General features: G+C 38.1%; 1 protein-coding gene across 2 annotated transcripts in view; it reads left to right on the top strand.

Annotated features, from left to right (window-relative positions):
• Positions 1–15,014, top strand: part of PTPRG (protein tyrosine phosphatase receptor type G) — a 721,348-nt gene that overhangs the window by 496,260 nt on the left and 210,074 nt on the right. For both annotated transcript variants that reach the window (XM_090283906.1, XM_090283905.1), the window contains exon 5: positions 12,837–12,932. In XM_090283906.1, the coding sequence (XP_090140032.1) occupies positions 12,837–12,932 (96 nt within the window). The remainder of the gene's footprint in view (positions 1–12,836; positions 12,933–15,014) is intronic.

Raw genomic sequence — 15,014 nt, 5'->3', positions numbered from 1 at the left:
CACGGCTCCATAAAGGTTTTCCCCTGTACCTGTCAGCTCCCCAGCGCTGTTGGCTGTCAGGGAGACTTATTAATGAAGAAGGTTCTGAATAGAGAAATGAAACACATTTCCTCCCACGAGAGAAATTATTTCCAATCATTTATTCCACAGTCATTTAATGAGTGTCTACTATGTGCTTGGTTCTGGAGCCAGCATTGCCCAGTGGGAGGCATCCCCGCATACTGTATCTGGAAGAGTCTATTGTCAGGGAACCTCCATAAGAATGAAATGTGACCAGAGGAGCAGAGAGCTGTTGTAAAGAACAGATATTCTAGTTCAGTTGACCCAGTTAATTTTTAAAAGACTTCACTGTGGGGCGTGTCCTGAGAGCACTAGACGGTGTGGTTCTGATTTCCAGAACTCAGAAGCATTTGGAAAGTGTCCAGGTTTTCTTGCATGTGTGTTTTCAGAAATGTTTTGCATAAAACCTTTTCTTTATGGAGCCCCCGATTTGGCAGCTTTGCTGGGTAAGTGCAACTTTCTAGATAAAATCACATAACCTGGTACACAAGCTTTCTGTGGGCTTCTGGCTAGGGGAGCGGGGGGAATGCAGTGGACTCTATACCTGTCTTAATTTTATCTGGCTTAATTGCAAATTATTGGCATCGTTATTTCCCCAAAATCTATTATGGGGTAGAAAATACAATATCAGAAGTGAGAAAAGAACTCTAATGAGAACTTTGGGTGAGGAAGGAACAAATAAACTACATTTCAGGTTTCTTGTATTTTAAAACGGGAAACACATTGGTGATTCCTTGTTGGTTTTGAATGATTTATAACTTTTTATTTGTGGTTGACTGTTTCAGTCTATGTTGTCATGGAAATTCTATTGAATTTATAGGTCCATTTATCCAAAATGATTTTCCAGACTTCATTTCATGGTGAATCATGTGGCTGTTATTCCCAAGTACAAAGCAATTTCTAAAAAGTTTCATATTACAAAGAACACAAACACTTCGGCGGTTATTTTTGTGTTTTTGAAATACAAATGAGTTTCAGATGCACCTAGGGATCCCTCCCTCTCCACTATGTCCCAGGTGTTGAGCCCCGCTGTACTTCAGAACCACTTTATGAATAAAATCACTGTGTAAGCAAGGAAAACTTGTTTTAATAGAAAAGAAAGTTATTACAGTAACTCTATGAGTAGGTGAAAGTGGTCTTGAAGTTATTGGTTTATGTGTGGGGGCGAGACAGCTTTCCCAGTCTTTGGGCCCCATTACAGACTTGTATCTCTCCCTTTAAAATTTAGTATTGAGAGCAGGAAAGAAAAACTAAGTGCTTTGCCTTATCCTTGACTAGGCTTCATGTGACAGTGGATATAGACAAGATTTCTGTATCTTGGCACCATAGACATTTTGGGCAGCATAATTATTTGCTTGAGGGGAGAGTGTCTGTTCTGTGCATTGTGGGGTGTTTAGCAGCCTCCCTGGACTCCACCCAGCAGATACCAGTGGAATCTCTGCCCCTTTATGATAACCAAAAATGTCTCTAGACATTGACAAACGTCCTCTGGTGTACCAAATCGCCCCTGGTTGAGAACCACTGCTCTGGAAGCTTAGTGGTAGAGTCCTAAAGATAACAAATGGGCAGTTCTCATTGCCAGTGGGAATTCTAGTCAGGATGTTGTATGGAGAGAATTTTAAATGTGTGAGGTCTGCAACCAAATGCCTGAGTTTGAGTTACACCTTTATTACTTTTGAGACAAGACCTAGTAATTTTAGCTTTAATTTTTCGTTTTTTATTTATTTTTTTGTCTAAAATGAGGAGAGAATAGTAGCTACCCTAAAAGGTGACGGTAAAGATTAAAGGAATTAATTCACATGAAGTATCATAACATTTGGATCCATTTAAGCAGCCCTGGTGGCACGTTTTATGGAGGAGGCCACTTCTTGGCCTCATATGCAGTGTGTGCCTGGAGGTAAGGGGCGGGGAAGAACAGGGCTTGGTCCCTGTAGCTGTTGTTTGGTCCTGGACTAGTGTGATTCTACACATCTGATACAGTGACCTGAATTTGCTCTGTTAAGCAAATAGGTTCTCTCTGGCCCTACCCTATGGTTTTCAGAGTAGCCTCTATTGAATCCAACGGGTGCAGGGCAGAGAAGCAAACTCAGCCCTCCTCTGCTTTCAGGTGGCATTGTACTTTTGTTTATCCTGGTTTTAAAAAGTTCAGCTGTTCTGCTAATTTTATTTATTTATTATTAAAGTCTAACATGCAAGGAGGGAAATTCACAAAGATCAAGTTTACAACTGAATTAATATTTATCCTCTTGCAACTAGGCCCCAGACCAAGAAAGAGCACTGACTGGCACCCTGCAGAGCCCCACCTCCTTACTGCCCTGAGGGGTAATGACTGTGTAGGTGTCTAGCTACATGGGCTTTCCTGGTTGTGTGCTTCAATCCAGTGGATTCACATAGTGTGTACACACACACACACACACACACACACACACACAGAAGTATATTATTTGGCTTAGCATTGTGAGATTTGTATACGTTACCACTAGCTGTCGTGCATCCCACTAGATCCAATGTGTGACTATGTCACAACTTTTTTTATCCATCCATTATTGTTTAGCATTTGGGGAGGTTCTAATTTGGGATTATTGCAAATAGCCCTTTCAGTGATTTAGCTGTACTTTTATTTCCTTTCTTTTCTCCCTTAAACTAATTTTCAAAGATGTGAATCAGGCCTACAGTATGCCAGACCTAGGAGCTGTTCACTTGAGTTATTTTAGTTAACGTTTACTGTAATCCAGTGATGTATTTCTTATCCTCAGTTTACTTGTGGTACTGTTAAGGCTCAGAGAGGGTGACTACTTAAACTGGGTCACACAGCTGTTAAACAGGAGAGCTATAGCTTAGTGCCCTCTTTTCTGAGTACATAATAAGGGTAGCGAGCTAACATACAGCCAGATACTGAACCTACTTCATTTGTTTCCAGACTTACACTGAACTGTTAAGAAATATTGATAACTCATGAATCATGCATACTAAATTTCTAACAAACTCAACTTACTATTATAAACAAACACCTGAAGTCTTCTCTACCAGGGGAAAATTCCAAGGATTCAATGTTTGTTTGACTAATCATAAGAATCACTGAATCAGAAATTTCAAAAATCAGCTAATAAATAGACTTATAATGGCATAAACAAGTTACACAGAGAGACTTAAAAAGGGATCCCAGCCCTGGCTAGTGTGGCTCAGTGGACTAAGCATCAGCCTACTAACCAAAAGGTCGCTGGTTTGATTCATGGTCAGGGCACATGCCTGGATTGCAGGCCAGGCCCCCAGTTGAGGGTGTGCAAGAGGCAACCAGTTGATGTTTCTCTTACATACTGATGCTTCTCTCCCTCTCTTTCTCCCTTCTCTCTAAAAATAAATAAATAAAATCTTTAAAAAAAAATCATGTGCTCAAACTTCTCACTTTAAAAAGGGGGATCCCAGAACATACCAACACCTGATTTTTTATGAGTCATAGCCCTTGTGTGTGTGTCTTTGGGTTTTCCTCCAAAATGTTAGATTCCTGCTGGAAAGTTGTTGAAGACAATTCTGTGTTATAGGTTAAGTGAAAAAAGGAAATAATTAAGGATTAGTTTACTCTGTGATTAACGATAACTGTATTGAAGCAAATGTCTCAGGATGTTTAATTAAATGCTACCTTGCTTGCAAAGATGCTGAATACCTGCTGTTCTTTAGAGCAGAGTTCTACTAAAAACATTCTTACAGTGAAGGTTGTGTGGAGCCACGCAGATATCTTTGCTACACCTTGAAGCGTGACTCACGGGGATATTGGCTGAACCACAAAACAATTTGTTTTCACCTTAATTAACATATCTCTTCTGGTCATGAAGAAAGTAACAAAGATACATAATAATAAAATGTGAGAGCTGTTTAGTTTGTCTTATTTTTTCAAAGCATGTGAGAAGTGAATCTTGATTGCCACCATCCCATGAGGTAAGCTTTACCTCTATCTGACAGAAGCGGACACTGAGCCTTGGAGATCTCCTGCGTCTTCAGTGTACAAATCAGGTCTCATACTGTAGTCCACGTTACTTGCTTTTCATTTATATTTTTGTTTGTTTTTGTTTTAATATGCTTTATTAATTATGCTGTTACAGTTGTCCCAGTTTCTTTTCCCTTTGTTCCCTTCCACCCAGGGAACCCCCTCCCTCCAATTGTCTCCCCACCCCCCTTAGTCCATGCCCATTGGTTGTGCATATAGTTCTTCTCAACATCTTACTATCTACTACATTCTCTCCTACTATGTTTCTTAATTCCTGCACCATCTCCCTCCCTTTCCCTCTTCCCCCTCCCCGCTGATCTCCCCCCAATATGTTCCCCATACCTATAATTCTTTTCCCAGTCTCGTTGTCTACGTAGTCTGCCTTTGTTTCAATTCCCTAGCTTCTGTTGTTGGTTGTTGTGATACAGTTTTCATTTTAATGTTCATAGTTTTGATCCTCTTTCTCCTAAACAAGTCCCTTTAACATCTAATGAACTCCTTCAGTTCTACTTCGTCTTGGAAGCACTTTCTCTGCCCTTCTATTCTGAATGACAGCTTCGCTGGATAGAGAAATCGTGGTTGTAGGTTTTTGCTTTTCATTACTTTGAATATTTCTTGCCAGTCCCTTCTTGCCTACAGAGTCTCCTTTGAGAAGTCAGATGATAGTCTAATTGGGACCCCTTTGTACATAATTCCCTTCTTCTCTCTTGCTGCTTTTAAGATTCTCTCTTTATCCTTAATTTTTGACATTTTGATTATAATGTGTCTTGGTGTGGTTCTCCCTGGGTCCAGTTTATTTGGAACTCTGTGATTCCTGGACCTGTAAGTCTATTTCCTTCCCCAAGTTCAGGAAGTTCTGCTTCATTATATTATATTTTCACATAATTTCTCAGTTTCTAGTTCTTCTTCACCTTCTGGCAACCCTGTGATTCGGATGTTGGTTTCTGAGCCTCTCCTCATTTTCCTCATTTTTCATTTCCTCTTTCTGCACTGGTTGACTGTTTGTTCCTTCTCTATGTTCCAATTTGTTGATTTGATTTCTGGTTTTCTTTCCCTCACCACTAGTTTCATATGTGTTTTCGTTCATTTCAGCAGGACTGGTGTTCATTCCTTCCCTGTCTTGTTTAAGATCTGCTGTTAGGTCTGTAAGCATTTTTATAACCAAAGCTCTGAACTGTGCCTCAGAAAGATTTCCTATCTGCTGCTTCGTTAGATTAGATATTTGCTGTCTGGTCAGCTGCGTCACCCGGATCTTTATCATGATCTGTGCCATCCTGACAGTTTTGTGTTTACCTTTGCTTCCTGGGCGTGGCTGTCACACCTCCTATGCTATAGGGGGCGGAGCCCCGTTCACTCATCACTACGGAGCGACCCTTCTCACCATGCTGTGGCATTTTGTGTGGGGGTGGGGATCCAAGCTGGATTTTTGCCATTTACTCTCTGCTGAGAGACCAGGAGCTTCTTCCTTTGTCCCCACCCCCTCCGGCCTTCACAGTTCAAGGCAGTAGGGGATCTGCCTTCCCTGGTGTTGGAATCGCGAACTGATGTGTCTGGTGTGCAGCCAGGGGGTTCTCCCAAGGCATTTCTTGCCTCTTTAAATGTGGATGTCTGTGCTTACCACCATCCTGCTGCCGTAGCTGCAGCTGCTCCCACCAGCACAGCTTGACCTCTTTGCCCCAACTTCGCTCCTCCTACCCATCCGGACAAGCACCACTTCTTTATAACTCCATATGTTGGACTTCCTTATAACTTTATTTTCTGGAACTTCTGGTTATTTCTGGTTTTCAGTACATAGATGTATTCATTCTTAGTTGTGGAGGGAGATGGAGCATGTGAGTCTAGGCTTCCAACTTGGCTGGAAATCCTTGCTTTTCATGTAATATCACCCCGTTGTGGTAGCTGCCAACTTCATCGACATGTTCTGTAAGTCACAAGGGTATGAAGTGGGTTGTAATAAGATTGAAGCCTGTTAGAAGAGGTGAATGAAAGGAACAGAACTCAGGGCTCAAAGACGCTCAGAAAATAACTGGCTTGCAGAATGGTTTTGTAATGTGATGTACATATACATATACCTGGGTATGCTTGCTTAAAATCAGTAATGATCTTGGAAGTATACTAGTCAGGGTTCTCCAAAGACACAGATATAGTTATATAGACTAGTAGAAGGGAGGGACATATATATTTCGTGTGTGTGTGTATGTGTGTGTGTGGAGAGAAGGAGGGAAAGATAGAGGAAGAAAGAGAGATTAGGATTATAAGGGATTGGCTAACTCAATTGTGGGGGTGGGAAAGTCTGAAATTTGCAGGATTGGCTGGACAATCTAGCAAGAGTTTATATTGCGGTCTTAAGTCCAAAGGCTGGAAACGCAGGGTTTCTGAGTTGCCCCTGAAGGCAGAATTTCTTCCTCTTAGGGAGACCCCAGGCTTTCAGCTGATTGGACGAGGCCTACCACAATATGAACAGTAATCTACTTTACTCAGAGTCTGCTGTTTAATTATTGATCACATCTAAAAAATATAGCTTTATAGTAACATCCAGAATTATGTTTGACCAAACAACTGGCCTCATAGCCTAAATAAGTTGACTCATAAAATTAATTATCAAGTTAACCATCACGGTTAATAATGATCCTGTAAAAAGGTAACTGCGAGTAAAAACTGTTCATTGATGCAAAAATACCAATATCATGATTTATGTTCTATATTTTTATGTAATATAGATAGTGTGTTTCCTTTTTCTGTAATTTAAATGAATAGATTTTTCTGTCAGACTAGAGTTGCTTGGGTCGGAAATTGTTTGAATTTCTTGTAGATTAAAGAGAAAGTAATACACGCTGTGTTTAGCGTAACCATACCTGGGACCACTTAATCATTTCACAGTAATTTTGGAATGTATGTGCACCCTCTTGAGCATTTTCTCTTGTGGTTTAAATCCTTTTGTTCTCTTAGTAGTCTGATCTCTCTTTCCTACTCACTTTGTTATTTATTCCTAGAGATAGCAAGAACCTCATTATATTCTTTTCGTCTTTATCATCTGGCAATCCTTGATTTTAGTCATTCAGAGCCCTCACTCATTTTATTGACTCCAAAAATAAGTGACTAGTATTTACAGTGAACAGCACTGTTCAAGACAAGCCTTGAACTAGGCAAGTAGATGGGCTGTCTGCATTGATCTTCCTGTCTGATAGCAATGGCAGAATTAAATAATTAGAACAGCTGTGTTAAGTGCATGTGATCTGGCTCAGTAGTAGTTAAGGTTCAGCATAATCTAAAACTGCATTACTATTACCAGCCTGTTGTACAAAAACCTTAATTCTGGCTTGAGCCCCTGCAAATCATCCAACATAGTGGATGCAGCAGGTTATTAACTGTGTTGGATTTCTAACATTCCTTCACTACACATTGTTATTCTTAGACAACTCTTCCTTGTGCACCGCCATGTTCTCAACTGGCTTTCTGCAGGGTAGTGCCAAGTATGATTAGAAATACATTTCATCTCTTCAGTACTGTTATCTACTGCCTTCTATGTGGTTTTTCGTTCTTAACTGTTGCCTTTTTTGTTACCATCTTTATCACATCCTGTTCACATCTCATTTGTTATTTTCCTGTGGGTTCATTCACTCTATTGAAGATGCCCAAGAATATCCCGGAAATGTCTAGTGAATTATCAGTAGAATACCTTTCTTCTGAAGTATCTGCATGCTGTTTCCTTATTTATTTCCTCATGATTTTTTTTTCCTTGGGCCATGAATATGTGTGAGGGGATACATCTTTGAGAGGAAACAAAATGTAGCATTTTCTAAATCACAAAAGAAGGTTCTGTTAGATTTTTCATGCTTGTGTTGGGATATTTTTTCTTCCCACCATTATCATAGAGATGTTAGAGCTGAATAATGCACACACATTTAATGCGAGAGGATAGGAAGTCCACCTTCTACAAGATGTCCCCTCAGGCCCAGCGCCTGAATCATTTTTCTATTCGTATAATACAGGCTTTACTTGACCGTGAGTCATTTATTACCTTAGCTTTTTTGTGACAGAACTTTGGCATTCAAGAAAAAAAGGAAACCTTGTCCCATCATTAATATTTTGGTTTTCTTAAGCACAAACCATGTCTTCATCTTCTAGAGCACCTTATAATAATACACATTAAGCAAAATACTTTGCCTATTGGGAAGGAGTGCAGTGATTAGGCTGCACTGATTGACTAGGCTGGAAAAATTAGGTTTCTATCACAACCCCACCCTCCTTCCTTAAGAGTTCTGTAAATTTAGAAGTTCTTGGTTTCTTTGCTTGTAAAATGAAAATCATGGAGGTACCTACCTCCCTGAGTGTTAAGGAGTAATAGTACAGTGCCTGCATACAGTGGGAACTCATTAACTGTTTGAAAAATAACATTAATAAAAATACAGAAGACTTTAGTTTTTAGATATGTTGTTTTCTATTTATTGAGCTTAATACGCATAGTGATACAAATTGGAAACCAGGCATATACCTAGTTTTTAATTCAAATTGTAAACAGAGTCATTTTAAATGGAAGGCAGGAGAGAGGGGAAGCTAAGTACACATTCTGCAGTGACTGTATACATCATGTTAGTACCCAAACAGTGGAACATAGGCTGCCATCAACCCTGTGCTCACTGTACCATTTCATCTCCTTCCCTTTACTTGGCAATGTTGCCATTTGTTCAGACATTTTCCATATCTGTATTTTAGCACATGCTTCCTGGTAAGTCATGGGGCTTTTTCCCCCTGTGAAATTTTATGTTCTAACTGTCAGGTTAGGTCATGTTATGCTCTGTGATATCTTATCACCTTGAACTGGCTGCAGAAATGCCTGGAGCTTTTTTCCTTTGCAGCCATTTCACAAGTTAGAAATGAATGATGTGTCCTGGCCTGTGGTTCTTGGTCATCCATTTAAAAGGTTGTTTTGAACTGGCCACTTGATTGTGTTCTGGTGCACAACAGTCTACCAATGCCTTTGTAGTTCAGCTTCACACAGTTTGATCCTGTTGTTAGAGAGACCTACAGATTTTATGGCACTCTGCATGGTGATGGGACATCCATTTACACAAAGTTAACACAGGTTTTCTTCCCTTGCAAGGTGGGTCCTATTTGGAATAGACTTACACAGTCTTAATTAAGCTATATAGTTTTCTTGAAGAACCAAAATATTGTAATCTCAAACATATTTGGGAAACAATTAGTTAAAGCTATTTGGTCTTTAAATAGCATTCCTCACTATAAGGAACCAGGGTTCACTCAAGAAATGACCAATGTTAGGACTGGAGCAGGGAAAAGATGCGATGAGCATGGAACATCTCCTGCTAATGCGGAGGTTTCAAAAAATGGAAATGATGGGAACATGGCAGCATCATTGAGGAATCTGTTTGAAGAGTCTCCTTTTAGGCTAATGTGAGACAATTTAAGCATCAATAATACTGGTAGTACTGAATTATAACACACTGAATAAAAGTTTAAAAAATAATAGATTCCTTGTTGATATAAATGAATGAATGAATGAATGAACTGAATGAGTTAATCAGCTGTGGAGAAGGGAAGACTTTCTTACACTAGAATGCCATTAATGAATATAGGAATATGACAGAGTTAGAATATCATCAATAGCTACTACAACTAGTGGATGAAAGTTAGATTAGAAAAGGTATTTACATAATCAAAATATCTCCCTACAAAGTGCTTTTTAATTACAAAAGGAAAATTAATAACTTTATAGTAGAAAGGCCAAGCAGACATTACCTTAACTATGTGAACAAGTTAAACACTCATTTTATGTCTTTCTGATATGGGTGCGCTGTGAAGACATGATATTACTACTGTGGTAACCTGCCAGAAGTGTACCTCGTAAATAATCATAAAAATCCATGAAACAGTCCCCAATTCTGCATAATAACTGACGTGTACACGCACACTACCAAAGCAGTACAAGGCCGAACGACTGCTCCAGATGAAAGTTGGGGGTGGAGTAGGGGTCAGTATAGAGACATGACAACTAAATGCAAAGTTTGATCACAAATTGGGTTCCTGGACTGAGAACCAAAATAATGACCTATAATAGGCTTATTTAGGCACTTGCCAAAATTTCAAAATGCACTGTAAATGAGATAATAGTATTGTGTCAAAGTAAAATTTGCTAACTTTAGTAATTATGCTGTAGTTATATGGGAGAGAATATCTTTATTCTTAGAAATTATACACTTCAGTATAAATGACTCAAAAAGTCTTGCATGTAGGGAGAGAGAGGGGGGACGCAAGTAGGGTAAAATGTAAATAATTGGTAGTAGTGGTCAAAGATGTGTAACATTTAATTAATCTCTTTACTGCTGGAGTTCCCATATCATTTCAGCTAATGTGCACTGTGTTTCTTCAGGAGGATGATTGCTGTACAGTAAGTGGCACTTTGATTCACACTGTTAGAAAGAACACACTTAGGGGGATGCTGAAGGGCAGGCTCTGAGTGTGGCTCTGGAGAGCAGATACGGAAGGTTGATGGGCTACTTAAGGTTTTTAGTAGCCACCCCAACAAAGATGTTTTTGGAAAATAGGTTTCTTGCCTCTGCTCAAATATGTCTCAACAAGAATAAGACTCAAATAACTTAAAGTCCATTTCACTTTGCAAAACTTCATCTACTTATTTACTCTTATATTTAAGATGGCTTCAAATGTTAGCATAGTACAGTAGACTTCAACTTGAGAGAACTAGCCAGGAAAATTGATATTTCAGACCTATGCTGCTGTTCTTTTTATGAGACATTTTGTTATCCTGATGGGTGGAGCCATGACTAAAAGACATTTCCTAAAAATGAATTTTCTCACCCAGTTGTAAATGAAAATGCCCTTGAGGAAGACTTAAAGTATTTTGTATCACACACTATTCAGGTGATGCATTAAACAACACCCCCCCCCCCTTGTTCACGCGCTGAAGAATGAGAAAATCTTCTATGAATTTATTTAATTTGCGGGCCTGGGATTTAAAAGGAAAGTGAAGTGTAATTTTCTCTGTATAAATGTGTGGAGTTTCTTCCTTGGGATAGTAGCAAGGTACCCAAAGCAATTCACCTAGTATTAAACTGTTTTAATCTGCCCTTCATTGAATAGATTTTTCTCAGTTAAGTTCATGATGTCTAAAGCTGTATAAATTTAAAGGCAACACATTTGTAAGAAGCTGCCAGATTCAGTGGAAATTCACAGTCTGAGAAAAATAATTCACTTTAAGAAGGAAAGTCCTGAAAAAGAATCTATGCATCCCTCTCACATCTACTTGCGTGCCTGAGTTTTCCTGCACAGTGTCCTGATCTGGGTTACCAGATTTCATCCTTCAGAAAAGAAACTCACCTTGCTCTTATCATCTTGGTTAGTTTAGTTCGTAGGACTCGGTTTACTTTTGACCTATACTTCGCTAGTCTCTGACTTTGCTTCCACCACTGGGAATTTATAGTTCAGTATCAAATCTCTGAACTGCATCTTGAGTGTGGTTGTTCAATCTTTTACAGAAAATAGCATCATGTCATTTTGGATAAGTGAGGAAAATGAGGCCATGGAAGAGATCTAATAATGCAGGAGATTTGATTTAATGTAAGGAGCAGGGTCATTCTAGAAGATTTAGTAGAATCACATTCTTGTTAGAAACTTAAGGTATTAACTTTACAAAATCGTGGTGGTGGTGGTGGTGGTGGTGGCAGCGGCGATTTGTTGAGCACTGATGAGATCTAGGTGTGTTGCTGCATACACTGACTTGCTTGGTTCCCATATCCACCCTACCAAGGGTCAATACTTGATTTTGTACATGAGGAAGCTGATGCTCAGAGATCAGCTTGCTTATCTGAGGTCTCACAGACAAGTAAATGAGGAAACTGGGATAGGAACCCAGATCTGTTATTTTCATCATAAACGTCTCAAGGGAATAGTCTGTGGTTTGTTTTTTTCTCTGGATTATGTGGATTATCATTGTGCAAGCATTAAAACTGTATAATGATTTTAAGTTGATTTATCTATGTCCTGCTTTTTGAATAAGAAATCCTAGCCAAAATGTAAGAGGAGGTATCTAAGATTGGGATGAGAACTTCAGGATTTTACATTTTTGCTCTGATATTTAATCTTAGCCCAGATAAAATCAAGTTTCTGATGCAGTATTTCCTCATTTATAGCTGAGCGTAGTAATTTTTGCCCCACCTTTCCAGCGGTTGTTAAGTGGATTAAGTGAGATAATATATGTGATGGCTTTTCCCAAACTGTGAAATGTAAGGCATTATTGTTATCATTGCCATTACATTTCTTTTGGAGCCACTGAAATAGTCCATTTAGGCTACTTCTCAAGGCTACTGAGAGACCCCTTCAAATTATCATTAGAATAGGTGGTGTTTATAAAGATGTGCCCATTTGAGCATGTATAATTTTAACATGTAGACTAAATATCACAGCTCAGTTTTCTACTTCAAGATATATAACTCTATATTAAAAAAAAAAGTGCTTCTTAATAAAGAACTTTCACCATAACATGAGTCTTAGATAAGAAGAAGCTGTTGGTGTTATTTAGTTTGGGTGGCACGAAGGCCTTGTTATTGTGTGAGATGTGCAATCCTGCTGAATGAAGTATGTAGCAATAAAGTGATATAATATCAGATTTGCTCTCAAGTCATTTAACAAAGAAAAACTACAGAGAGATGAATAACTTTAGTAAGTGGAGAATTGGTTCATTTTACTATTCTCTATCTTTGTGGAGGTATGGAAAATTTACTAATAGATTTTTTTTTAAATTGTTCTTTTACAGATGCAGATTTTCTTTTACAATCCAGATGACTTTGACAGCTTTCAAACTGCAATTTCTGAAAACAGAATAATCGGAGCCATGGCCATATTTTTTCAAGTAAGTTAACAGTGGCCCAAGTACTTCAACCAGAGAGTTCTTTTCAGTATTTTTTTTTAATTCAACAAATTGTTTTATGTATAATGAATGCATCTGTTTTCTAGTTCACACCTGTCTAAATGAAAGATATTTCACATTGTCTAATGTGTGATTTAAAATGTAAATAAGTATGTTTAGAAACATAATGAAAATTTTTGCATGAATTATTCTGATTTTATTGCTACTTGACTGGTGCACAGATTGAAGAACACATTTATCATCTAAGTTACTTCACTGCTGAAGCATTTTGAACAGGTTCCTTCAGCATATTAAGAGGCTGATGTAAAAAAATAAAGGTACTTTCTTTGGAACAACTTTAAAATTTGACATTACTTGCAAGTAGATTAATAAATAGCATCACTCACTTCTCTAAAGAGACCCCTTTTTATTCCCTTGCAGAAGTCCCCATGGTAACTCAAGTTTTTATTCAGACCATTTTAAGTTAGTATGTTTGTGATTTGCCATCCTTTCTTTCTCTCTTTAAGTTTGCATTAAAGAGTGTTCATGGGTTATGTACTGATTCTGTACTTAGAAGTCAAAGTGTTGCCCAGACTTTTTAATAAGTCAAATCAAATTGAAGTAATATTGATCATCAAGTGTTTTTGACCAAGTAGCCTAGAGAGACCTGGTGCTTCTTTTGTGTGGAAGGTTCCCTGAGTAGTAGGTATGCGACTAACATGTCTTTGAGTATTAAACTTTGCCTAAAGACTACATACAGGTGTTCCTTTTACCATTGACTAATTTTTGGAAAAAGATGCCTTTCTGACAATTCAGATGAGCATTAAAGACATCAGAACCTTCTCTAACATGGTCCTTTACCCTCTGCCTTTCGGGGCAATCCCCTTTGTCATTGAGATGGAGTTATTCTTGTTTGGAATATGTTAATTTCACTACTCTTTTTAGTGATAAAAATAATATGATGGACACTACTCTCCATTGTTTTTCTCTCCCTCCTAACTACCCTCTCTCCCTTTCCTTTTCTTGAATAAAGCTCAAATAGGATATTACATGTGAAAAATTGAAAAGCCTAATACAGTAGTTCCTCTCTATATTGTGGTTCACTTATTGCGGCCTTACTGTATTGCGGGATTTTAAAAAATACTATATTTAATTATTTATCGTGGATTTTTCACTGTATCACGGGATTTTGTGGTATTGTATACATATATTGTTAGTTACCTAGGTTTAAGAGTGTAGAATATGTTTAAGAACATAAGTAGTGTTTATAAAAGTGTGGAAAAGGTTAATAAGGGAGTGAGAAAGGTTAATAAGGGACTGGGAATGGTTTCTAAGTGTGTGTGAAGGGTTTATAAAGCCTTAAAATATATATAAATACTAAAATAAAGTAAGGTTCCTACTTTGCGTATTTTCATCTATCGCGAGGGTGTCTAGAACATAATACCCGCGGTAAGTGAGGGAATACTGTATTCTACTCAAACGTCAAAAACAGTAAGAGTGGTGGGCATCAGCACTGGCTCTGGTACTTGTTGTCAAACTGTGGGTTCTGACCTGCTGGTGGGCTGTGAAGTCATTTCCGTGAGCCATGACCAACATTTTAAAAATAATGAAATAGGATAGAAAAAAATCAGAAAATATTAGTATATCACACAAAGTAAAGATAAATATGTTTGTAGAATTTTTCTTCTATTGTTTATACATAGAGGTATGTAATGGGTATGTACTGGGTGGTGTTATAAAATTTATTTGTTATTGTGGGTTATAGATACATATTTTGGAAGTCATTTGTTTATGTTATATATTGGGCTGATATCACCATTGTTCCCATTGTTCTTCCACACATATTTTTTCCCTGATTACTTTCATGAACTATAGTAGAGTGTAGTGTTTTAAGAGCTTATTCACTGGAATAAAAATTATTTGCTTTTGAATCCCATCTCTTTTACTTAACATCTGTATAACAGTGATATGGGGATAGCAACTTTGGAAAAGTCATTAAATGAAGTTTCTAGTATTGGTCCTGACACAGAGTAGACACTGGGAAATGATAACTAATATGTATCCATGCCCATCCATCTCTGTTAC

This window comes from Furipterus horrens, unplaced genomic scaffold, assembly GCF_987537825.1.
Source record: "Furipterus horrens unplaced genomic scaffold, mFurHor1.1.pri manual_scaffold_7, whole genome shotgun sequence".
Lineage (NCBI taxonomy): Eukaryota > Metazoa > Chordata > Mammalia > Chiroptera > Furipteridae > Furipterus > Furipterus horrens.
The sequence above is the reverse complement of the archived record's forward strand: the minus strand, read 5'-3'. Positions and strand labels throughout refer to the sequence as shown.